General features: G+C 39.4%; 1 protein-coding gene across 1 annotated transcript in view; it reads left to right on the top strand.

Moving 5' to 3' along the window:
- CAMK4 (calcium/calmodulin dependent protein kinase IV) overlaps positions 1-27,626 on the top strand; it is a 197,646-nt gene that overhangs the window by 55,138 nt on the left and 114,882 nt on the right. Inside the window, exon 2 of the mRNA XM_074812781.1 lies at positions 20,337-20,415. Within this exon, the coding sequence (XP_074668882.1) occupies positions 20,337-20,415 (79 nt within the window). The remainder of the gene's footprint in view (positions 1-20,336; positions 20,416-27,626) is intronic.

The raw sequence follows: 27,626 nt of genomic DNA, 5'->3' as shown, positions 1-27,626 counted from the left end.
ACTAATGGGTGTATCTTTCTGATTGTGGAGTAATGAAATTACAAAACCAGACTTCTTTTTTCAGTAATCTCCTTTCTTGTACTTTAGGAGGCAAGGGGCTTTCATTTACCACAATCAGTGTTTTTCATTACTGGACAAACTACACTGCTATAACTAAGCACCTGGTCTAATTACCCATAAATCTTTGTTTATGGGTAATTACTGTTAACTCTTTGCAAGTTAAGTTCACTCTGATAGACAAACTATGAAGCTCTGACTTTCTACCATTACAGTTGATAGGAGTATATTTGAAATTTAGGGGAATAATTTCACATCTTTAAATTCTAGTCAGGGAGATTAATAGAGCAAACTGGGAGGAAAAAAGCTTTCTTGGTTTTGTTAATGATACTGGCACTAGAGCTTTCTGATAACTGTAGAAAATATGCTGAATGCTGTGTTCCTCCTTTAGGAACAAAATGTGATGCTCTTACAAAATTACATAGGCCCTTCATGGAAGAAGGGGAATGAAGATGGAACTGGGATGCTTAGTTGTGTGACACACTAAATGAGAAGTTTGCTGATTTTATTGTATTTTTTCTTAATATTTACAAAATAATGTTGAGTAGTAGGTTAGCAATAGTTGTTAATTTCAGCAGGAAGCTAAGCACATTTGTTGAGACATTGGAAATCAGTCTTCTCCAACCACAGTTTGCTTAAAAAAAGCTTAGAATTATAAAGTCTTCTCTGTCCTCTCTCATAACATCTATGCTATTTCACAGAAATTGACAAGTGACTCTAGAAGTTCCCCATAACTGGGAATTACTTTTGCTGCCTGTGTTATTGTAGCATGACTGCAGTAAATGCATACATTCAAGTGACACATATATTAAGCCACATTGTACTAATTTAGGATAACTTCTATAATTATTGTTACCAATAACTGTGTATAAAGTATGTGGAATATGTGGTGAAATAATAGTCTGAAGTACAAGCTTGGAGCTCATTAATGTCCTGGATAGCGTTAACAGTTTTACCAAGGCTTGATTACTCTGATCATCTATTTTCATGATAGTGTCTCTGAACAAGCAACAAATATATCTTTCTTCAGATTCAAATAGTCGGAATTTCCTCTGTTTAGATTTTCATTTGTCCTAAAGCTAAGCACAATAACTCTCTCTGTTACCTTGTAAGTAGTTATGAGCATGCTGTGCATTTTTCCCTTTTGCCATCCATGGCCTGTTAAAACATTTGGTAGCTTGATACTGGCTGACTATTGTCTGAAAGCCTCCTAAGCTTTTTTTAAAGGTGTCTTCCTGTTTGCCTAGTTTTCCTAATAGTCAAAAACTTATTGGCTAGGTTGAATCAACTCTGAACAAGTAATCTCAAGAGCCAGTATGGGCATGGTGTGCTTTTCCCGCAGAACAGCATCATGCTTGGGTGGGTGTTCGAGCCTCAGGGATCCTTCATTCATCAGAGGACACATCAGCATGGCTGTGCCATGCCCTCTGGTAGCGTGATTTGCTGTCTGGTCCTGAGGGTAACTTAGGTTTAGCAATCTGTTTCTCCTTTGAATTTCAAATACTGGGCAGATGCAAGTGAAAGGTGGTGATACAATATGGCTGATAATTCTGTTTTACCTGCAAGAAAAATAATACAACTGATTATAAACTGTATTCAGAGCAAACTCTTTTATGCATAACATGTATTCTTTTACAATACTTCAATACTGTGGCATAAGGAAATTACTGGAGGTTGGGGAATTATCCATGAAGTGTTGTGAGACCATCAGATGTTATCTGCTATGAAAAGGGCCATTCTCCATCACAAAATCATGTATGTTTAGTAGGAGACAGTAGGCTGCGGTAGATGCCAATGTCCAGGAAATCAAGCAGATTTCTAGAAATTATCACTGAACAAAGTGAAGAAAAGTTTTCAGTAGATTACCTTTGGGGAGGAATAATTCCGTATTTGAAAGTGCAAATGAAATAAGTACAAAAATGCACTTTGTCTGGGTATATTGCGCTTACTTCTACTTCCATAAACATCACTCTTCTGTTGTCTCATCCTCTTGTGGCCCACACTAGCATTTTTGTTCCTGTTGTGGTCTGGTGACACAATGTAACATGCATTGCTTTCTTTTAAATGTAGGTTGAAGGAATCTCTGTCTAAAAATCACGCACCTAGATTTGTGTGTTGGTGATATGTTTTAATTTCCATGCTGCAGTGGAGAATGGATAGCTCCTTGCAGTGTTTGGAGTTCACTGTTGTTCACTGCTCTTGACTGTCTCTCTGGAGAGGATTCTTTTGAATTCATGGGCAACAAACCATTGGGTGGAAGCTCAGTCAGTCAATAGTGGATTCCCAAGCAGGGGCAATATGGTTTCAAACCAGTTCAACAAAGCGATAATGTCTGACTTGGTACAAATAGTAAAGTTCATCTTCTCTCATGTGGCTGGCAAGAGGGATATTTGTAAATGTACTTCAGTTTTCCTGCTGCTAAGTGCACTAAAAATATCCTAATTCCATCTGTCCTGTTTCTTTGCTTTATTTTGGGAGGAGAGGGAGGATCTGCAATAAATAACAAGAATGTTGTTTGGAATTGAGACATACTGAAGTACTTGCTGAGTGTAACTTCATAATATTTGCCCTGAACACTTACCCCTTGAGTGCAATCCAGTGACCCAAATGAATCAGCCAGAGAAATGTGGGTCTTCTGAGTCAGGGTGACCTTTTTAGGATTTCTTTCCCTCTTCCTCTCTACAGAGTTTCACCATATGGCCAGGCTATCTCAGCATCTCTGCAGCAGCAGCAGCAGCAGCAGCATTTGATTTCTTTGCCTGTAGGCAGGCCCACGCTGCTGAAAGATTAGCAGATGGACTATGGCAGAAGTTATGGTGCAACACATGTATATTTAAACACCTTGGTTTTTACCTTTCAAAAAGGCCAGTATGCCACTTCTTAAGAAGTTGGTCTAACTTGACTTCCCCGAAGAACTCAAATGAAAGAATAATGCAGTACTTGAAAGTCAGTTTCTCAGATAATCATGTCCCTGACACAGACTGGCACAAAAATTGTATTTTAGCGAGAAGGAGAGTTTTTGCCTCAGGGCAATAATTCAGGAAGTTTACTTAATTTTCTGTTATTGTAGCTCGACACTGCAAAACAACCCCCACAGTAAGCATAGGTCTTATTGGAGCTATTTGTGAGGTGTATCACAAGGAGGTTTTTTTGCCTTTTTGTCAAAGCTAAAGGATATCTGAACTACATGTCTCATTTCTTTTTCATTTCCTTCTTCTCTTTTTTTTTAAGGCCTTAGTAATGCCATCTTAGAAGAACGATGCTGCTAAAGCAAAATGTCTTTTGCTTTTTACTTTTGGAGCAAAGGCATAAATTTAATACTATAATTACTCATCTTCACAGATTGTACACTACTAGACCATGCAGTTAGGTCCTAATCCTGCTCTGTTGCTGATGGCAAATTTGCCCTGTAGATAAATTTTGTGTTTATGTTTAGGCTTACCAAAGACAAGGGACTTCAAAAGTGATGTAACTGGCTAGATACAGTCACAGGGGGAAAACCAGAGATGTTGGAGTAAATGTAGGATAGCAGTGTGCTGTTCAGGTACCAAGCTTTTTTCCTAAGGGAACTGACACAATAGCTTTGAAGAGTCCTATTCAGAAATAAGAATATAGAGAAATGAAGTAGTTAATTTGAAATACATAACCTGAAACTCCTAAGTGGCTTGCAATAGCCTGTAACTAGCTTCATGTAAGAACCAGAGTATGTAAGAGATAGGCATATTTCTCAGTAACATCTGCTTTGGAATGAATTTGTTGCTTATGTATCTGAAAAATTAATAGATACAGCCAGACAGGTGTTACTTAGTTTTTCTATACCTTGGAATGCCCATTCTGGTTCTTTAACATTAGGTGGCTTTGAGTGTGTTTTGTTCTTTATCTAACTGACACATTTTTCCACATTGTGCAGTCATTGTCTACATGTACAACTGCATGACATCACCACGTCCCACCTCTGACCTAAACTATTTTTCAGACCTACATCAGATGTCCATAGCTGAAAGGCTGTTGCAGAACTCAGCCACTCATTACTCTATAACTTTCTGCTATCTTTGAAAGGAGATACAGAGGGTTTCTAACCTTCCCAAGCAGCAGCAGAATGTATTTGAGGCTGTCTGTTAACTCTACAGAGTGCTAAACTTCTTTCTTACTGGGAAAATGGTGTCCAAGAGTAGTGCTTCTGTTGAAAACTTCTGTTTTCCTGTATTACTAGAAAAACACCTTAGTGGTCCTTCTGATGGTTCTGTTTGCTGCTTTTATTTGCATAACATCTTTCCCCAGGAAAACAGAAAAATCTAGGTTTTTTCTTAGTGTTACTGGTTTCAGTGTGGTAGGGTGTTACTCAAGCTAACTCTGAATCAGTTGGCTTCTTCCAATATGGGTTTACCAGTGGAAGAAAGATGTGTGAAGTGGGTTTAACCCTCATTATCACCAGAGCACATATACTGTGCATGTTCCACTGCCCTGTGATAAAATCATTCCCACATGTCTGTGTGTGTAGTCCCTCAACCTCCCTCAAGTTGTAGTGAGATTGTTTTCATCACTTTCTCTTGCTATGGCTAAACATTTTTAAGTACCTGAATTAGTTTGTAGATATACCCTAGTTTCCATCAGTCTGAACTACATTTTTTATATAACTAGTGAAAGGATAGACATTTAGGTGTAACCTAAGGCTGTAACATTTTTACCATGAGGCATTTTAGTTTACATTCTGCCTACTTAATTTACTAACTGACCCTAAACAGATTTGGAAGAGCTGCTGAGATAAAGAGTGCACAGTCTTCCCAAAATATGGAGATGCTTGGGGAAGAGTGGTAGGAATCATGTAGTAAGATACAGAACTTTTAATAGCTTCAGCAGGTAAATGGAAGAAGTGGAAGGAAGACTGCAGGAGGAGAGGGACAGAGAGTGGGACAGAGCTTCCAGTGTCCTTGAGACGGTGGTCTGCATTGTGCACAACGCTTTTTGGGTCCTTGGGCATTTATAGAAAATGTAATATAAGGTGCTTGCACTGAAGGGTGAGGACTGCATTTAGCCACAATCATTAATATTTTGTCAGTCATAACCACTCGGCTTTGTCAAGGTACGACATAGTCCTCCACAAATTTCTATGATCTCTGTGCTTACAACACTTTTTCAAGTTTGTCAGTGTATTGAGTATTTAAAAAACATTAGTGTTGTTTCATTAAAAACATTGCTTCTTGACTGAACTCCCAAAGTTGACATTACCAACAGGTTGATTATTAAGTCAGTGGGGGGAGAAAATTTGTATTTTCAGATTACAGATGGAGGCAAAGGAAAAAATCTCTGAATGAAAACCTGGATAAACTCAGCAGTATAGTGAACCTCAAAATATTTCCCTTTTTTCCCCAGAATTTATTAAGTAATTTAAAATTATACTTCGCCTTTTTGAAGCCAAAGCTTTAGAGACCCTGACCTTACTAAAGTTCTTTATATAATTGACGTATGCTAAAAGTTTGTGTTATATCTTTTGCAAGATAAAAACATTATTAACTAGACACTTGCACTGTACATGAAAATATTGTAAATACAATATTTTGTAAGCAATCTGGATGGATTGTCTGTTGATCACAGTGAGTACTGTACACACTCTGTTAAATGTTCAAAAAAGAATTGTTTGATTTTGAATGAGTTTTGGTAAATCAGACTCACAAAATCCTAGGCTAGAAACAGCATTTTGACATACGTAAAGCTCACAAAGTTTGCAGAGTTTGACTTCAGTAGCTGGCAGCACATGAGATCTCATTAAAGGTATTTTCTCTTTAAACATCAATAAAAGAAATTGTGGGAGGGTGTGGCAGGAGTACATGGTACCTTTCACAGTTTAGTTCTTCTTCAGAGGAAAATGCTCTACATATGAATGCAACGCTTGATTGTCTCTTTGTGGGACACAAAGTGTTGTGCAGAGGGACTCGGATTTGCTAGCCCTCTCAAAGAACCTGCTTGTCTGACAACAGCCTCATGATCTGTGAAGGTCTGTGCCAAAGCCTTCCTCACTGCTTGTGCATCACAGCTCTTTTCACAGGTCTTGTGGTGTCAGGATGTGGCAGATGTGGGTGCTGAAATCCATGCCTGACTGTGGAGGACATCTGCTGTGCAGGGCAGGCACCAGCTCTTTGCTTACATTGACAGCTAATTGTATGACTGTAACCCAATTAGTGGTTATGAGTACATTAACCGGTGCATGGGCATAACTGACCACACTTTTTATGCCAAGCCTCTCTCTGAAAGTCCAGGCGGAACTTTTAAAAAAATGTTTAAAAAATAAATCGTGACTCTGTAAAGCCTATGTTGCAAATACTTGTCACGATCCAGACTGGAAGCCCATAGAATCACAACGGTTCTGTGATCCCCTCAGAGAGGGTAAAAGAAATCCGGATGACCACCCTTGCATCCAGTTGCCCAGCTTTGTTTTTTCCTCTGTTCCCAGAGATCTTATCAGTCATCCCAGAAATGATCACCTCTTACCAGTTCCTGTTACCACTTCAGTGGCGAAGGTGTCGGTCTTGCACAATAGAGCCACGAAGTATTGGGCTCAGTGGTACTTGTGCTTGAGGGGAAACACTTGGTTTCACTCAGTCCATGTCTCCCCCTTTGAGGCTTATCTAAGGAGTCTGTCAATGCAACTGCAAGGAAGTGGGGAGTGCATCCTGCAATACAATCCCGCTTCCTTGGGTGACATTCCTTAGACTAATCCAAAGGCCACAGCTTGTCCTTAAGGTTTTCCGTGTTGATGAATGTTTGAGGCATTTCTTCCTTCAGTTCCTTACAATACTTCCTAACTGTGACTCTGTTTTACATTCTAATAAAGGTTGGAAATGCCGGTCTTCAGATGTGTCATTGGAGTATGCTGTGCTTGAAGTTTCAGTACAATTGGGAGAACATGAAAAAATTTATTTATTTTTAGATCCATAATACACCATTGTGCTGAATTCTTTACGTACAGGAGTTCAGACTGACATAGATTAGATTAGAATCATTATCCTGGATTACAGAGCAGCTCTGACAGCTAAAAGCCTCAGTCCTTTAAAAATGGAAATTGCAGTCATTGGAAACGGCATTCTTTCTCTAACACAGCTGATTAAACAGTGGCTTGGTCAGTAGCTGGTATAGGGAGCTTCAGGAAAAGTTTAAAGATGTTCATGGACTAGAAGATCTGGAATCTTCTCCTGGAAAACAGTAATTTCACTCTCATAACTACAGAAAAGAGCTTCCTCATCTCAAGCACTGAGTAGTGGTGACACTTTCTTGAAAACGTAATTCACTGTACAAGCACGCGCTTGCATAAGCATGTCGTTAGTTACCAGGATGGTCTGTGATCGCCATTACTGAGAATGGTTTCTGTGACATTATGAACATCCTGTTGAAGTTCTGTAGGTATAAATATCTGCATTGGGAGCTGTCAAATGATAGGAAGATAAAAAATGGAATTTCACAAAAATCAGAAAAAACAGCACAGAACAGAGGACACAGCAGTAGTTGTGGAAAGGGAGAAAGCTGAAGGTGCATCATTGGTTAAATTTACCAAGGAAGAGATTTGAGGAATGTGCTGGGATGAAGAGAAAAAAGAAGAAAAAGTTAAGTCCTTTACGTAATAGGGAACACAAGCAAATAAAACATTGTGTAGAGAAAGCTGGGGTCTTTGTGAAAGGTTAATAGAATTTTAAAGGTCCAATTAGAGCAGATGTGAGAATATTTAAGTAAGTCAGAGTACTGATGTTGGTGGTGAGTTGTTGATGTTCATCCCAGAACACTGAAGAAGGAAGCTCTTGAGAGCAAAACCTGAGTCTTCAGCTGTTATCCTTGCGAGCTGACTACAGGCCCCAAAAGTCTAGAAAAAAGCAAAATACAGCTGAGTGAAAAAAGGTTGGCGGGTGATTGAGTCCATAGATTGTAGTTCAGTAAGGCTGACATCAATACCAGGAAAAATACTGAAACAAGTTATTAAATGATCAATTTATAAGAGTTTAGAGAGTAGTAAGAGAGAGACAGGCAATACTGGCCTGGATTGAGTCTGTGTGTGGTTCAGTGAGTGCTTTTTGTTTGTTTTGATTTGCAGAGTGTCTGTGGCCTAGGAGATAAGGTGGACATGATAAATACAGTGTACCTTGACTTCTGGTGAAATTCCTGCAGGGTTGTTGTGCTGGGTTTACGTAGCAAGGTTTTGGCAGCTTCTGTGTGAAGACACTGGAAGCTCCCTCCATGTCAGACATGGTCTGTTGCAGCTGGCTCCAACATGGTTCCACTGCCTGCCAAAGCTGAACCCATCAGTGACGGTGGTGCTGCCTCTGTGATAACATATTTAAGAAAGGATAAAAACACTGCGTAGCAGCGATGTGAAAGAGAAGTGAGAACAATGTGAGAGAAACAGCCCCACAGACACCAAGGTCAGTAAAGAAGCAGGAGGAGAAGGTGCTCCAGGTGTCAGAGCAGAAATTCCCCTGCAGCCAATGGTGAAGACCCTGGTGACAGCTTGTCCCCCTGCAGCCCATGGAGGTCCACAGTGGAGCAGATATCCACACTGCATCCCATGGAGGACCCCACGCCAGAGCAAGTGGACATGCCCTGAAGGAAGCTGTGACCCTGTAGAGAGTCCACACTGGAGCAGGCTCCTAGCAGGAGCTGTGGCCCTGTGGAGAGAGGAGCCCATGCTGGAACAGTCTGTTCCTGAATGACTATCCCATGGAAAGGACCCATGGTGAAGCAGTTCATGAAAGCCTGTATCCTGTGGGAGGCACCCCATGCTGGAGCACGGGAAGAGCGTGAAGAGGAATGAGCAGAAGAGACAATGTGTAATGAACTGACTGCAACCCCCATTCCCCATGACCCTGCACCACTTGGGGGGAGGATGTAGAGGAGTTGGGAGTGAAGTTGAGTCTAGGAAGATGGGAGGGTTGGGGGAAGGTGTTTTTAGTTTCGTTGTTATTTCTCACCATCCTACTCTGTTACTAATTGGCAATGATTAAAATTAATTTCTACAGGCTGAGTCTGTTTTGCCCATGACGGTAACTGGTAAGAGATCGCCCTGTCCTTATCTCAATCCATGAGCTTTTCTATCATACTTTTCTTCCTCACAGTCCTGTTGATGAAGAAGTGATAGAGCAGCTTGGTGGGCACCTGGCAGCCAGCGAACATCAAACCACCACTGATGCATGCCATTCTTGTAACTATGAGAAGGAGGGTGTGGCAACCCCAGCCTACTGCCCACTTTGTCCCTGGGGGAGGGTGGGAGGTGGCACCAGGCTGGGTGCTAGGGCATGCTCCAGTGCAGCTACCTCCTTGTGGCAGTGGTAGCTCAGGACTGATGCAGCACTGTTCCTGTGTGCACATGGAGGAAATCCAATATTTAGGGAAGGGCTAGACCTACTTAGGTCTTTCCCAGCCACCAGAACAGAAGTCTGTCCATCTAGAAAGGTCAGGCTTTATAGTTTTGGAAGATCAGACCTGACTTGTTACCTCCCCCCCACACTTGCAGTAAGTTGGCATTTTGTCATCAGATTTATCAGGACTGCAAAACTTATCACTTTGGTGGAAATAACCCCACACTGACACAACCTGCAGAAGAGTATATTGCCTTAATGCTATCTTCATTTTCTCGAGAAATATGTTTTTCTGTTTTATGTATAGTATCAGTGTGCTTCGTGCTGCAGCTTAATCCTTCTACTGTAGCTTTTTTTATTGCAATAAAATTACAACCAAGTGTAAGTCTGAATGTTATTGTAATGTTGATGGCAAATTAGGATTTCTGACTGTTACAAAAATATTAAAAATGACAGATTAAAAGTACTCCCTATTATGGAAAATCAGTTATTTCAGTCTATCTTTTTACTTCAAAAATATAGTATCTTTAATGAAGAATATGTATAAGTATGACCAGAATTTACAAAACATTATAAAAAGTGTTTATTTAGAGAGCACTGGCAAAATATAATACACTCCTCCAAACTCTTCTGCTTGCCTGGCTTTCAGTCTTACCTCTTACAGTTAGAAATGGCTATCCCACCTGGTTTAAAGAAAAAATATACAGAGTAGCTAGAAAAAAGCTGATGAACTCTTAAATCTGCTGTATATTAAAATTTTGTCTGTTGTCTTGTGGTAAGAGGTCCTGGATTGGCACTGCACATGAACTTCTTGGTAAAAGCAATTTATTTCAGAGAAGACATTGCATGGGAGTTGGTGATTCAGCACAACATGAACCTCGAAGGAGAAGGCTGTGTAGCTTACCAAAATGAGTTCTGTTCAGGATAAGCCTGGGCACAAGAGCTTGCAGAATCACAGAAATGACTTGGCCTGAATTAATTGGTAAAGAATTTTGTTCAAAGCTTGTTTTAGATATGCAGACATGAATAGCCATGACATTTTCCCTGTCTGATTTTAAAAGGTTACTTTTTTTTTTATACAGAGCAAGCTGCTAGTAGTCAAACTTTGTAACCTCCTTTCTACTTGCCTTCCCTTGACCAGGAAAACCGAGAGTCATTATGGGATGTGGGAAGCTGTTCATTCTGCCACATGTTGTCATTTAGTGCAAAGGTGGTTTGCCTTCTGCACCTGGAGACTGTCATGAAGAGCAGCAGAATCAATGATGTTGACACCTACTCAAAGTACAGACTGTTTAAAACACTTCCTGATGAAGGAACATGTCACCAGAGAAAAACAGTCAGGCAATTCTTCAATGGCCCAGGAAGGAAGGTCTTGCAACACACTTTTGAAAGTTTTTAGAAGTTTTTACTGCTCAGCACTCTTTCTCCTCACACACACTCTTTGTTAAGATTAAATAAACAATGTTTATTCTTCATTAGTATCTCTTAAGAGAAAGGGAAAAAAGTGCTGCTTATGAGATAATGTTTTAAATGATACTTAAAATAAGGCATGTGTATTTCCAGGGGAGCTATGTTCACTGAACTGTTCCAGTTGTCAGGCTGTTGTGCTGCTTAGGGAGGGACGGTAGCTGCATGGCATGTCACATAGACGGAAAGTGCATGCACAGAGTCTGTGGCTGTGAGAATATGCCTGACAGTGCCAATCCAAGGATTCGGGGTCTGTGTCTTGCACAGGTGGACAAAGCACCTGGTTTGGAAAATTTGCCCCAGTGTTCCCCAAGCTCAGTACCAAGGACAAAAATCTGCATCCTGCTGGAAACCAGGAGAAAGTCAGTGACCTACTGCATCACGTAGACACACATAAGTCTATGGGACCCGATGGGATACACCCGAGGGTGCTGAAGGAGCTGGCTGGGGTGCTCGCCAAGCCGCTTTCCATCATTTACCAGCAGTCCTGGCTGAGCAGGGAGGTCCCGACAGATTGGAAACTGGCCAATGTGACGCCCATATATAAGAAGGGTCGGAAGGATGATCCAGGAAATTACAGGCCTGTCAGCTTGACTTCGGTGCCCGGGAAGCTGATGGAGCAGCTCATCCTGAGTACCATCACACAACACATGCAGGACAACCAGATGATCAGGCCCAGTCAGCATGGGTTTATGAAAGGCAGGTCCTGCTTGACAAACCTGATCTCCTTCTATGACAGGGCGACCTGCTTATTGGATGAGGGAAAGGCTGTGGATGTAGTTTACCTCGACTTCAGTAAGGCCTTTGACACCGTTTCTCACAGCATTCTCCTGGCAAAACTGGCTGCTCGAGGCTTGGATGGGCACACGCTTTGCTGGGTAAAAAACTGGCTGGATGGCCAGGCCCAAAGAGTTGTGGTGAACGGAGTTAAATCTGGTTGGCGGCCGGTCACGAGTGGTGTCCCCCAGGGCTCGGTTTTGGGGCCACTCCTGTTTAACATCTTTATTGATGATCTAGACGAGGGGATCGAGTGCACCCTCAGTAAGTTTGCAGATGACACCAAGTTGGGTGGGAGTGTTGATCTGCTCGAGGGTAGGGAGGCTCTGCAGAGAGACCTGGACAGGCTGGAGCGATGGGCTAAGGCCAACTGCAGTTGCAATAAGGCCAAATGCCGGGTTCTGCACCTGGGCCACAACAACCCCCAGCAGCGCTACAGGCTTGGGGAGGAGTGGCTGGAGAGCTGCCAGTCAGAGAGGGACCTGGGGGTGTTGATTGACAGCCGGCTGAACATGAGCCAGCAGTGTGCCCAGGTGGCCAAGAAGGCCAATGGTATCCTGGCTTGTATCAGAAATAGCGTGGCCAGCAGGGACAGGGAAGTGATCTTACCCCTGTACTCGGCACTGGTGAGGCCGCACCTTGATTACTGTGTTCAGTTTTGGGCCCCTCACTACAAAAAGGACATTGAATTACTCGAGTGTGTCCAAAGAAGGGCAACGAAGCTGGTGAAGGGTCTGGAGCACAGGTCGTACAAGGAGCGGCTGAGGGAACTGGGGTTGTTTAGTCTGGAGAAGAGGAGGCTGAGGGGAGACCTCATCGCCCTCTACAACGACCTGAAAGGAGGTTGCAGAGAGATGGGGATGAGTCTCTTTAACCAAGTAACAAGTGATAGGACAAGAGGTAATGGCCTCAAATTGCACCAGGGAAGGTTTAGACTGGATATTAGGAAGTATTTCTTTACAGAACGGGTTGTTAGGCGTTGGAATGGGCTGCCCAGGGCAGTGGTGGAGTCCCCATCCCTGGAGGTGTTTAAGAGTCGGATCGACATAGCGCTGAGGGATATGGTGTAGTTGGGAACAGTCAACGTTAGGTTGGTGGTTGGACTAGATGATCTTCAAGGTCTTTTCCAGCCTAGATGATTCTGTGATTCTGTGATTCTGTGATTCTGTGAAGCAGTAGTTCACTTAGTCCACTCTTCTACCTCCTCTTCTTTGCTCTCCCTATTTCATTGCACTGCCTAAACATGAGTAGGTAAGTACTCTCCTGTCCCTGAAAAGAGAAGAGCAGTCTCAAAGGAAACTCTGTTCTAAATAAAACATTCAAAATCAGTTTCTGGATCTATTGGACTGCAAGAGCTTCACGTTGAAAAATCAACCTGACACTATGACAAGTTCATTTTCAGCCAACTTTCAGCTGCAAGTTTTTTTCAGACTTGGTAGGAAAGAAATCAGTTTTCCTATTGAGAAGTTGCCTGCTGTTTTAGAAATACAGTTGTTCTTATGTGTGATCTAACTCAAATTTTTAAAGGGGCTAAAGGAAGAAGAAGAAAGAGTGAATGTATATTCTAAACATTTTTTTTCCACAGTGCTGTATGAAGCGCTCTGATCTTCACCTCATATCTGCATTTCAGCAGTCTTACTTGAAGCTTTGTTCAGGAACCAACTTTCTGAAAGTTGAGTTACACCAAGAAGAGCAATGCAAACACAGTAAAGCAGTAACCTCTGAATTTCAATGCAGTTAGAATTTTGCTTTCATGTTTTCAAATGAAGGTCTGAGATAATGATTCTTTCTCTTTTAGTAAGTCTGGGTCAGCTGTATTCTTCCATTCAATGAAAGGCAGGGAAGCCAGATTCATCAGAATGCTTTAAGATATGCAGTGTTGGTGATCTGTTTCTGGTTCTCAGTGTTTACCCACCAACTAACCAGAGACTTAAGAGGTAGTATTTGAGGTGGGGGAAATAATCTAATGTTAACATGGATATTATAGCATGTAGCTAATTTAACCCGTAGCTGAATGCCCACTATTTTGAAAGGCAATTGTACCGGGTGTAATTAAGTGTTTAGACTCCTTGTGGGACAGAGGTGTTTTTCTATAAATTTGCTGCAGTACTTGATGGAGAAGCCCCACTGGAAGCTAGTGAGAAATAGGCTGCTGCAGTCCCAGCAGGAATTAGCAGCTACTACTCCAGCCACTGCAGCAGGGGTGGCTTGGACTGCTGCATTTTAATGAGCGTTTCACCAGCCAGCCTAGCCCACATCTAAAGGATGACAGTTCTACAGATTGCTATCTGTGGAAGTTACATGTCCAAGAATATTGGCAAGCACTAGTTTGATTACTGTTTATTTAAAAATAGCATATGTCTTTTGTTGGGAATGTGCCTATGTAAGGCTCCTTTTGTTTGTCTGCTAACTGCAGTGAAGGCCGAATATCAAAAATATCTTGGTCTATTGCACTGCCTTTGCAGGGCAACCTGAACAGGATTGATTGCTAAAACATCCTTTCACCTCAAGTATTAGAAAATCAGCACAGCAACTAAAAGTCACTGAATCAAAATCTGAAAAGTTATGGATGTTTTTCTTGTCAAAATCCAACCAGACAGAACTCTGGAATGCAATGGAATTAGCTTTCCTTTCCAGAACTGTGGATGTTTTTTCCATCAGCCTTGCCTTCTTCAAAGGTTAGTTTTATTCCTTATAGAACGTAGGAGTTTAAGGTTTCTTTCCCCCTATATTATGTTCATTTGTGAAATTTTCCATTCTCTTTACAAGTTGTGAAATAATGAGAGGGAAGAGAGGTCTGCATTTGCGCACAATTGCCTGCAAGTCCTGTATATGTAGATATTTATGTTTAGAAGAAGCTTTTAGATCAGATTTGAATAAGTTAAGAATTGCTTGTAAGTTCACTGTAGAAAGAAAGTTTGTTTTGCTACACTTTCACATGAAATGCAAGTTGTAAGAATTTCCAAATTTACGTGTATGTGCTTTTATAAATGAAGGCAATAGTAGTAATGCCACGGAATATGCATTTTTAAAATTTAATTTTTATTTGTATGTATGTCAATAGCTTTGTCAGTGACTTTTTTTGTTCTGTCCAGTGTTTAACTTCAAACAAGGCATTTAATTTTGAAGTCTAGGAACAGTAATTTCATTCCTATAAATCCATTTTGACCTTCTTGTGCATATATAAGAAAGAGTGAATTAATGTATTTTAACTTTATACTTCTGTAAACTGTACGAAAAAATCAGTATTCTTTATGGAAACCGATACTAGACTTTAATCTGTTACTGCAGTTTTGGCAGCACAGATTTCCATGGCGCTGTAATAGGTACAGTTTTCTCGGGACCATTCATTCTTTCACCTGATTTGTTTAGATAAACTAGATTGTTTAATCATTTCTTGACTACGTGAAGCACAAACTAATTTATTTTTCAAAAATCAATTCAGAACTTAAGGAATTTAATCCAAATGACATTTATAGGAGATTACATTGAGGACTGTATTTGTACTGCGTTGATTCAAAATGCAGTATAAAACCCAGGATGAGTGGAAGGGTATGGAGATGCTGACCTACTTTTGAAAGGACCAGTTTTCCTTACTTCCAGTGAAAATACTGTCAGTGACTATTTGATTAGAAAAACTGCAGCTCTAGGAATTCACCTTTCCTACCTACCTGTGACCAAATAAAAATCTGGCAGTGCGTCATTTTGGTTCCTATTCCTGTTTCAGAGGCAGAAGCTTTTTGTGGGTGTGGGGGAGAAACAGCTTCTTCCAACCTGGCTCAAATCCTGTGTATATTTTGGCCTTGGCTTTTCTCTCTCTGCCTGTCTCCACCATGGGTCTTGCCTGATCTTGCAAATTCCATATTCTTTATTTGCAAATTCTGCTGATCACTTCCACCTCCTTAACACCCCTCCTGGGCATCCCTGCCTTCCTTCCATCTGTGCTGACACCACTATTTGTGACTGCATATACTTGAAGTGGGACCATGCCTTTTCTCTCAGCTTTGCAGTCTAGACTCCTTAGGACAGGCAGAGCACTATGGTGCTGTTGCCCAATCTCTAAAAGAGTGTCTTTCTAAACTAATTGTGAATTCAATAACACCTCAGGATAATAATATGAAAAATAATTCAGAATACTCAGAAAAGTGTATATTAGGGGGGCAAAAAGTTTTACACATACATTTTTAGTATTTTTAAACATTTTTCAATTTTTTGTGGAAAACAACACATGCAGAGATCAGTCATTGAATGTTAGTCTTAATTTCACATGTTAAGTGGTACTTTTAATAATTTAAATTTTTCATGCAATCATTGGACTAATGGCTGAATGAATTTATCATGTCACTGAAGTATTTGTACTGCAGGAAAGCTAGCTCTGTGCTGATACTGAGTTGAGTGTGTAGCAGCTGTGATACATTTCATGCACAGGACATCATAAGGTTTCTCATGAGTTGCAGTGTCTTTGTTGTAGGGGGCATCACATGGAAGTGAGTGTTTTTATTGTCCATTATGACCAAGTAGTTAAGATGTATACATTATTTTTAGGTTTTTTGCAAGTTCAAAACTGGATATAGAATCATATTTGTGTAGTAAAGCATATAGCATACATAGTAAAGTGGTTTGGTTTGGGGGTTTTTTTGTTCTTTAGCATGTTCACAGTTATATGTGGGCTTTAGAAAGTAAATCTTTTACAGAATCATTAAGCAACTTTCCAGACAGAAACACATATGTCAGTAAAAGAGAATAACAATGTTTTCAACAATGTAGGAATTCTAATTTTTACTATTCTCTGACTTGGCCAACTCTGTATTCCAAGAATATGCCTTTTTTTGTATTATTCCAGCCAAGTTCTTCAAATAATTTATGTTTTGAGTTCAGGCAGTCTGTTCTAGGCAGAGATGCAAAAAAGCAACAGCTGGATGCTCCTTTAAGCCTAATTTTCTTTAGAAGTAAATAAGTACACACTTACACAAATATATATAATAAAATATTTCATATATAATATAAATGTATGTATATATGCAAAGATATATATATATATGTATGTATTCACCAGCTACAAAGAGGGAAGACCGAACAGGATCAGTTCTAGATATGCCAACACAATATAGTGAGTAATCTTGTGGTTGGACTTATATGAAGTATGGAAGACTTAATTTCTGGTTTCTAGTCTGAATTGGGAATGGGTTGCTTGTCAATCACACACTGCAGTGTACTTCTGCAAGTGTTTAGTAGCTGCTTGGGTTTAGGATCCTCTCAGTTTCTTCTGTTGAAACTGTTTGTGCTGTAGGATTAAGTATTTCCTAGTGTTGGTATCTGCTGCTTATCAGATAAATGCCTTAATAATTAACTATAGGTGATCTCTTTCTATAGCACCATTAATATTTATCATTCATGAAGGTATTATCATGAAGTGGACACCACCTGCAGAGAATGGGACATTGAGACGCTCTCATTGTCTATCTGGCGGTAAATTTCATGCCTACAGAAAGTGGCATGTTGCCGCAAGAGTTTTTGGTTTCTGCATATTCTGTTTTCTGACCAAATGTATCAATGAAATGTTTAGTTGATACAAATTCTAGACCAGGTTCTGAGAACCCAGTTGATAGTAGTCAAGGTTCGATGTTGAAAAACTTAAGATAAGTGCAAGAGGATACAGTCAGCAGCTCCGCGCTTTTCAGTTGCACATGAGATTTTTGCACCTGAAGCTTCCCACTGCTCTTTGGTGATGAAAGCTTGAATCGCTCCAGTTATACTGGTGACATTCCAAGTCATACAGACTCAGGAAAGCTGTATGTGCTGATTCAGCAGAAGGCTTGCTGAGCTAGAGCAGGAAGCCAAATTAAGCAAAACAAAATGCTCTTATTTGCACAAGGCAGTTCTGTTTGCACCTTTACATTTTTATTTTTTTTAATGGGCAGAAGCAAAGAGATCCTGTTATTGCCAGAGACAAGGAGTCAGGTGTTTACTAGTAATTCTTGTCTGCTAAGCTTTGCACTAGGCATGGTGTAAGCAGGTTTGCCATCCCGTTCCTGAGTCCCAGTGCTGGTTTGCGGCATGGAAGAGAAAGGTAGTGTTAGCTGTTAGCTAGGTGATCTCTTTCCTAGCTGATGGGAGCATGTCTATCAGATATGGACATAGGCACATAAACCAAAAGAGAACTCTCTGAAAGCGTTTTCAAGCCTTGTGATATCTTGTCATCATTTTTTCCCCAAATTAGGACTCCAGGGATGTGCTGTCAGAAATCTTTACAATAGGGAACAATTTCTAAACTAGCCCCTCTGTGTGTTTTGAATGGTGATTAATGAGCCTGATGGCAAACTGCTCATCTGGACATGCCATCATAAATTCCTGTCTCTCCAGGCTGTCACAGGCCTGTTTTGAGGATTGTGCTACCTGTCTTCCAGCTTCGGGTACAGTCAAATGAACTGTTAAAGGTGGTGCCATGCTACCCCTGCTAGTGTAGCTGTCTGTCTCAGCACTAAGCCAGTTCTGTTAAATCATCAGAGATGTTGTAGTGGCTAGGTTTTTATTCACATGGAAGATTTTGCAGAGCCAGGTTTCAAACTGGTAAAACAACCACCGACAATAGCATTACTGAGAGACAGTGACTGCCCTCCATTGCTGCAGCAACAGTGAACACCTGGAGGGAGATGAGCACAGGAATGGTAATTATTTATTTGGATCATCATCAGCCGCACAGCTTATCTAATTGTGCCCTCAACCAGATAAAATAGTTTCTAGAAGGTTTGCTGCCTACTTAGTAAGAGCATATGCAGACTAATGAGTTTAATGTTTATATTGCACTCAGAATATGCGAAGCAGGATACAAGAACAATTTGCAGTTTATGCAGTGACTTCCCCATTACAGTGCTGTAGTGAAATAATGGAGATATAAACTGCTTATCACAGCAGGTCCTTAGAATTTTATGTTTTAACATTTTTGGTTGTACTTAAAAGATGTGAGGGATTTTTTAATGTGGTGTATTTTTTCTTCTTGCTAAATAGAGCCTTTTGAGACTTGGCAAAGGAGAGGAGATCTGAGAAAATTCATGTATGATTCTGGGAGTCACTGAGGCTTGCAGTACTCCCACACATTTTTCAATACAGTTATGAGAGACAAATCATTCTAGCATTTGAGATGAAGTGAAGATTACTTTATGTGTGTTTGATGCACACAAGCCTTCAGATGCTTGAGCAGCGTAACCCTTGCTGTAGGTGACCTTTCCTGATTAAGAGGTCTTTCTGAAATAAATCTTCTCAACCAAATGCCAGTTCTTGTGCTCACTCATGTCACATAAAAATATGGACATACATACTCAGAGCATTAACTGACATCTGTGCTTGTGCTGAGGAGGAAGAAGTGTGGAGCATGCATAGCGGTTTTGTACAACAGTGCACCCAGAATAATAAATCTTGTGTCACAGTTTTATTCATACAGTCAATCACAGCTATGCTATTTCACTGTTTAAAAGAAAGCTGCTTGTGTCATTCTGCAGCTTGTGGTCATCTCCTATAGACATACTGAGATGAGTTTCTCCTGATTCAGAGAGATCTGCAGTGCAATTTGAGATGTGGTATATATGAAATCCTTTCACTGCTGAGTGGCTGTGTGCTGTTCTGCAATGTATGTTATTCAGGAAGTTGTGATGATAGCAGCAGTCCCCTCTAGCTGAAAAATCTGCAGCTCTTTGGCAGTGCTGAGTCTCAGAGTGGGTGACAATCTCCTGAGGACAGGAGGCTTCCAAAAATGCTCTAAATCCAGTGCTGACACTTAGCACTTCAGTGCATCCATTTTGATGGTGGCTGACGCTGAGTTGCTCAGCAGCATCTAAAAGTGAATGTGGTAGAATATAAAAGTATCTGAATTATTTGTAACCATTATGGTTTTACCAGAGGTTTTTCCTCTCTTTAGCTAATTCACAGAGTACAGGTCCCTTCCTTGACCATAACAAGTAGAGCCAAGCAAGTAACCTCAGCAGCTGAGCCTGCCTCTGGAGACTGTCTAGCCCAACCTCCCACTCAGAGAAGTGCCTTCCAAACAGCAGAGCCATAATTTTATGTTATGAGCACTCAGATTTAGCACATTCAAGCATGTATGTGTTTAAGGCAACCAGAAGATTTAAGCCCAGTTCAGTTTTGCTATGAGCAAGCCCCACCAGTTTCCACTGATTTAACCAGAAGTTCTGCTTATGCCATCTGGTGCGAAATTTGGCTGTTTGGGCGACTGGGCAGGCAGCAGCACAGTAATTGACTCTTATTTTCTGTCTCACTCCTCATTACTGCCATCAAAAGTCAGTAAAAAAACCCCAATGCAACTAATTGTTGCAAACGGGTTGCCTTAACAAAGACAAGATATGTTGTCACAGGCTTGGGGCCAGATTACATTCCTTGCTACCCTGAGGAAACTTCCAGGATATGTCAGGAGGCAGAAAAGGTGTGACAAGCGGCATCTTGAGCTCTTGCAAGTTCTATTAGCTGAATAACCACTGAAGTTCACAGGTTCAACAGAGAGCAGTTTTACACTGGGTTTTTTTGGTTGCATCCGTGGGGAAACATGATGTATTTTGACCAAACTGGGAGGAGTAGAAAATGTAGTTTCAGCTAGGTAACTATGTTTATTGACATATTCGAAGAAGCGTATGTACAACTATTCTTCCTTTTTTTTTTTTTTTTTTTTTTTTTTAAATTTAGTGGGGCTACATCCATTGTCTACAGATGCAGGCAGAAAGGGACCCAGAAACCTTACGCCATCAAAATGTTGAAGAAGACAGTAAGTCGTTTTGTTTTGTTTTGCTTTGCTTTGCTTTGGTATATGTTTGGGATTTCCTCTGGTTTTTTTAGGTGCAGTTTCTTTGTGTGGTGGAAATGAGCTAGATTAAGGACCCCACTAAGCATGTATTTTCTGTGACTGAGCTTCTTCTGCTCCTCATCATTAAAACAGCTTTTAATGGTAACAGTACTCTGTTGGAATTGCCTTATCCCCACAAATCTTGCTTATACATTCATCTGGTGTTGTTTATATAGTCTTAGATTTGAGCAAAACTTTGTAGACAAAAAGTCTTTCACTATGGAAAAGAAGCAGGTTCTGAATAATTTAAATGTTCTGTGTTTTCTGTAATTTTGCTTAGTACATGGTTTTGCTAAAAAAATATCATTACATGATTTACCTTTTTCAGAAACTGATTAAAACACCAGTTCAAACTCAAGTAAAATTAAGTATTTCTTGGAGGTTTTTTCCCCTACCAAATTGCAGGAGAACCAGTTGAGACATGACTTATTTTTAGAGCTCCATATATGTCACACTTCTACCATAGCTATTTTTGTGTGTGTTACAAAATAGATGGTGGAATGCATGAAGAGAGATTAGAGAGGAAAGGCTAGTAATGGATTGAGAGACTTCAAGCAGAAAGAGAGCATGTGGGATAGGGTAGAGGAGGTCATGTTCCTGAGAGGGGAAGAGAAATTTGAGAGGAAGCAAGCAAGCTGTGAAGCATGGACATGATTTTTATTCATGAGTCGTTTTGATTCAGTTTATTCCAGTGTTAAATCATCCATTATTCCATAAAGTTCAAGAATGTTCACATGTAGCAACATAATGGTGGGTGGGTAGCCGTAAACAAGTCTAAATGCTGAATTAACGGGTGGTCTCTGTGCAAGAAATAATGAGTGGGTTCCACATGAGTAAAATGTTGGTATTAATTTGTCATCTTTGAAAGTAAGCCAAAGTTTAAACTGGCACAGAAATTCAGTTGTGTGTGCTGCTTTTGAATTTGCATCTGGTGCACTGGAGGAAGCAGAGCATGTGAGGAGTTTGCATTGTTGCAGCCTATGCTCAAGCTTTCCTATGGAAATGTAGAGAACTTAATTTTTAAGTTTTTATCAGTTCTTTGTGCCAATGATTCCCATCATGTTTTAGGAGTATACTTTCTTACAATTCTCATTCTGAAATGCACTAGGAAGAATGATGTTACTTAAAAATACTTCTTTGCCTTTTTTTTTTTTTTTTTTAATTTTTGTGGGGATTAATTCATGTTCATAATGGCCACATAATCTAGATCCATCTATTTGTGTCTGAAACTAGTCAATTTAGACTTTTGGCAGATCTACTGTAGCACAGATTTTTTTTTTTTTTTAAGTGTAGGAAAAATGGCAAGCAAGAATAATACAAGTATATGGTTAAGTAAGTTGTTTGCACAGCAGGAGTAGCTTGTCTTATTGCAGCCTTGATTATATTAGCAGTGTGGTTAATCAGTTCACGGAACTGAGTTGTTCCTAGCATAACTGACACACTTTGGGATGTTTTGTTATGAAAACAAGTGATTCTGTTACACAACTGAGCTTATTTGTATAATTGAGAACATGGGAGGCAGTACTTTAAGGGTGTGCCATTGCTTGTGTCCGTGTGCCATGAGCTACTGTAGCTCTGTTCCAATTTGGAGACATAATTGTTATGACAGAGACAAAACTAACTGTGTGTTACAGTGCTTTCACAGCAGGAGGCCTGATCTTTGATCAGAGTATCTCAGTGTAAAAATAACCAAGTGTGGGCCAAATCATATACCAAAATGTTGATCAGCTTGTTTCCTGTTGGCTTTTTTTAAAACAGTTAGAAAAACAGATGGCAGTTCAATAGTGGGGGAAAAGTGATGGGAGAAAAAGAGAAGACCTTGTGACTAGGTGATCTTCAAGGTCTTTTCCAACCTAGAAGATTCTGTGATTCTGCTTTTGATGCAGAGTGCAATTTCTTCAGTTTCCTTTCTTAAATGCACATAAGGGAGCTCTGAAGAGCACAGGAAATTAGAAGACAAAGGAAGATGGTGAAAGTGCAAATACTCTTGATTTTTCCATTCAAACTGGCTGACTTTAAACAGTGCACCGAACAAGACTAACTCACTGAGGAAGAGTGTCTGTAAAAACAGGGTGAGAGTGGTCCAGCTTGTTCTGGAAGTGGTAACAAGTGATGTGTGATTAGGAGTCTAGTGGCTGGCTGGAAGCTCCAAATTTGTGAATGCTGATCACTACAGGACTCTAATTTGAAGTGAAGCATCAGAAATTATTACTTTTGTCCCATGGGAACAGCTCATATAAGAAATAAATGATCCTTCTAGGTTGAAGTTGTGTGCTAGAAACAGACTGAAATAAACATAAAATGCCTTTCAGTGTTCTTTTCATTTAAATAATAAGAGTAATTTTTGATTTTGCATGACTAATGCATTCTCATTTAAGAGCAAATAAAATTTGGGGCAAGACATGTCAGCCAATTCTGAGAATACAGACTTGTGGAGAGATGTGAGTTCTTAGGACATTCTATAATTAATATTGTTTCACCATCTAACTTAATAAAATAGTATTCTTAGATTATTTACTCAGTTCTATTTGGATTTTTTTCTGATTGTTAATTAAGCCAACAAAGAGAAACAGGAGAAAACATGTTTATACAAACCGGTTTTTGTCAATAAAATAATATTTTAGGAATATTTTATTTCACTTTAGATGTTTAATCATTTTTAACCAATAATCACAGTTTTATACCATTCCAAAAGGAGGAGAAAAATGCTCTTTTGCTGGTTCAAAACTACTGAAACAGAATGCTTCAGTTCCTTTTTTTGGTTTTGTCAAATTCAGCCCAAGTTTAGAAGTAGTTTTGAATTCTTTAAGTTACATTTTTGGTGAATAAAATTTAGTTCAAAGAACATTTCTGTTTCTTACTCCTGAAGTGTCTGTCAAAGTGAGGAAACTGACAGGCAAATTAGGACCATAATTTCCAGAGCAGCTAAAAGACAACTGTTAGAAGGGCTAAAGAGGTTCAAAGAAAAATTGATGTACGTATTTGTGGGAAAAAAACTCTCAGATAATGTATAAGAAATTAAGTTTGGAATTGCTGTTAACAGATACAAAAAGAAATATGTTTATAAAATATCTATGGGGCAGGTTAATAAGCATGCTAAATTATTGCCTTTGATTTGCTCATCCAACCTTTATGCTCAGTTCCTGAGTGTAACTGAAATGTAGGATTTCATTATATACTCAATATTTGATTTTTGCTGTGTTTAGCAGATCTTTTAAACTCCACACGGGTAGTAAATATAAAGGTTTGAATCATGTAATTTCTTTGTGGGGAAATCCATTTCATGAAGCAAGAAAGAAGCAAAAGCAGATCATGTAGCATGTCAGAAAAACTCATCAAATGAACAAAGTACAATGATGAACTTTTACACTTGCAATTGCAAATATGAGCTTGCTTTGCTTTTTCACCACACAATTTACCTCTGCTTGATGGCTTAAGAAAAATGAAGTATCTTTAGGATACACTTTACAAATATGATTGGTACTACTCTTAAGACAAGAATTTAAAATTATGTGAGATTTACAACCAGTCATTTCTGGAACAGTTGTTGCAAACAACATATAGCATGAGATCGCATTGGAAGACCACAGGATTCTTGAAGGGAGCAAACATATTTATGTGCTATTTATTAAATGAAACCTCTCATCTGCAGACCTTTGCCTCCTTTTGGTGTGTTTTGAGAAAGCTAGGCAGCATATGAACCAGGGCCAGCCTGGAGATTGTCTCATAGTCTGGGCAGGTGAATGCCTTCCAAGAAATTAGATCCACCTCTGCCTTAAATTTCCTACCTGAGTCTAGACAAGTTGCTTTAAAAATAGTGAAGAGAACAGATTGCCTCTGTTCCATGGTTTCTAAATTAAGACACGAAATGCCTGACTATGTTATAGGTCTACCAAGCACTAACAACTGTAACTGAAGTAATTAGGGAGCTGCCATTGCAATAAAGCAACGCACTCTGTGGAAAGGGGAACAGGATGCTGAGCTGGAGCCTGGGTCCTGGTGTATTACCAATTCAGCCTGTGCCGTTGGTGAAAGTATTTGTTTTGGTTTCAACTTTCTTATCCATAAAAATGAGATAATGCTTATTTGATTTGCTTCTCATCAATGCTTTGAAGGATAGTCTGGTTAATATTCTTAGGTTTTAATTGATAGGTACTGTCCCCTAGGAGTGATTAAGTATTATGAAATATTAGGCCCTCTGTGTTTCAGTCAATGAGGCATGCAAGTACAGAGACTATTTTGGAGAATTCTCATTTTTATTTCATTTTTTTCATGTGTGGGCATCCTCCCTCAGAGGGTTTGTGATGCTTAACTAATACTTTCTCAGCACTTTAATTAAAACCAGTAGTTGGGAAGCAGAATGCTTCATGCAGACTTGCTGATGTTCTAAATCAGACAAATGTTCAGGCACATGAACTTTTCCTCAGATCAGAAACAAGAGCAACAGTTTTCAAGCAACACATATGGTGGAAATAGTTGTTCTGGGATTAATCTACTTGCACTAATCAGTTAGACAATTTGAGAACAACAAATGGTTTATGTCTGTGGAGCAGAGAGGATCATGAGCAAATGTAAAGGTAACAGGCTTCTCTCCTGGATAAGTGGGATTGGATATCTCTCTGAAGCAGATCATAACAGTCTATAAAGGCATACATAAAAAGTCTCAATTGCATTCATGTTTGCAGATATATACATATATATATATGTGTATATATACACACACATTATATACACATATATACAATCATTTATATACACACACTATAACATATACATATATATTATAAACTATACAGAGAGTATATTGGCTGGGTTTTTCATTTTGTGATGCAGTGAATTGGTGGTATTAAGTGGTAATGAAGAGGCTCATGCAAATGATTGATCTGTTTTCTTGGAGGAGTGCTGCTTTTGGTTAAGCCTTCCCAATTGACTGAGAATACAAGTGCCACAGGGTTGGGTGGGGACTGTGTATCACACTGGGAGATAGTCAGAATTAGTAAATAGGTCTTTTACTGACTTTTGGAGAAAAACATGTATGTTTGTAGCTATAAAATGAAAGTTTCCATTTGCTCCCATGTGGCCTTTGGGATTTACAGTTTGAGTGCCTCCTGCCTCCATATGCCTGTTTCTCTATAGACTTTATAATGAGACATATATCTCCTGTGTTGCAGTAATTGTCAGCACTCTTATTTGACTGATACCTGAGAGCGATGAAGTTTAGCCGATGTACCTGGTCCACAGAGAAAGTGAGAATCTGACATAATACAGTTTGTATAAAGTGCTATGACAGTATTCTTTTTTCTCCAGATTACAAATGTTTGTAATATATTTACATATATATGTAAATTTAAGGTCAGTTTTCCTAACAAATCTGGTATTCATTAACACATTGTATTAATGTGTAATCTAATTTTAAAATTTTTCAAAAAGGAAAAAGAATAGTGTCATATATAAGTCTACGTGAAAACAGTCAACTGCACATCAGTACTCACCATTAAAAAGGTCTATTTATGTCAACTGGCTCACACATTTTCTTCTGTTATTCATTCACACATCCACACACCACATATGCCATTGCTTGGTAATTATTGGGAAATGCTAATTCCTTAATTACCACTCCATCTGCAGTACTAGCTATTATATATGTAGATTATTTTTCCTGGTTCGCTCATTTTTCGTCATCCATATCATCATCTCATTCAAGTGCACTTCACACTGTTATGTTTCTTCTGAAAGAAAAAAATACTTCAGTCAAAATTATTTTCAATAAAGAAATAAGGCAGTAAGGTTTTGAGTTTTCCACTGCTTATATCCAGTTTTCCCTCATATGTAAGGGGAATCTGGCTTCCAAAGGCTGACTCACTAACTTCCAAAAGAAAGGGATTTTAAGAAAAAGTTAAATCCATAAAATGCATAGTGTCTAAAGAACAAGAAAAATCATTTTACATAAATCCCCTACAAAAGAACAGAGAACTGAAATACTTTTTTTTTTTTTCTGCAGTAAGATACCAATAGTTTTTTTGCTTTAGAAGCTATGGAATCAGACAGCTGTTAGTGAAAGTGGAAATTTTACTGAAAAACAGCTTTGTAATATGCTGGTTTAGTCCTTGGAAAGCAAAAAGTGGGTTTTGTCTGTATTGACAGGACATCCTTCAATAAAGGAAAAAATCCCATTCTACAATTGAAAAAAGCCTGTCCTACATACATAAAGTTATTTAACATGTCATCTGCATTACAGTGTATTGTATTGTATCACATTGTAGTGCAGGTGATGTGTAAAAATCACTTAATGTAGAACAATATTTTTTACCTGTCACCATTTAGATTGAATTGCTGTACTCCCTCTGACTAAGTCATACCTCGGGTTAAGATTGTAAGAACAGAGAGGATGTATTATATCTCTTTTTTCCTTACTCCATTTAATTTATAGGTAGTTAACTAACACTAATTTCACAGCTTATTTTCCAGAAATACAAAGAACAGATAATAAAAAAGGAAAATATAAAGCTCAACTCATTATGCAGTTCAAGGAAGCTCAATCTACTGTATACACTGCATTGTTGAACATGTAGTTCTGAGAAACTAAATAATAGCCCCTAGATGATTAATTCAGTTAAAAAAAAAAAAAAAAACCACAACCAAAAACAAAAATGAAAAAAAAAAAAACCCAAATGACACACGTTTAGCTTTGAATAACTTAACAGGAACTTTTGTGAAACGATATGAGCTGTAAATTTTCTTCCATCCATGCACATTTTGCTTTCCAGCTTTCAGTGATTTGTCTTCTCCATGCCTTTAAGCAAGCCTAGAGGAGCTTTCTGTGCCTAGAGTGCACATAAATGTAGAGAGGCAAATCAGAGAAAAGGAATGAAATGTGTGGCTGTGTGAGGATATATTTAATCCCTAAAGCAAAGGCACAACCCTGTGAAAGGACTGAGCGGAAGCGCAGAGGTAAATATTAGGCTATCCTGACATTATAGTCCTCCTCTTCAGAAACCCTTCATTACTTACAGCCTGTTAAAGAAATGTGGAGACATGCCTTTGATGGAGCTGTACTGCAGGGAAGTCAAGGCTTCTGCATAGATGGATGGTCTGTGAGACTTGTGCTGAGGATCTCTGAAAGTCTTCTCCCT

Source organism: Strix aluco, chromosome Z (genome assembly GCF_031877795.1).
Source record: "Strix aluco isolate bStrAlu1 chromosome Z, bStrAlu1.hap1, whole genome shotgun sequence".
NCBI lineage: Eukaryota > Metazoa > Chordata > Aves > Strigiformes > Strigidae > Strix > Strix aluco.
This window is presented reverse-complemented; position numbering and strand designations above follow the sequence as displayed.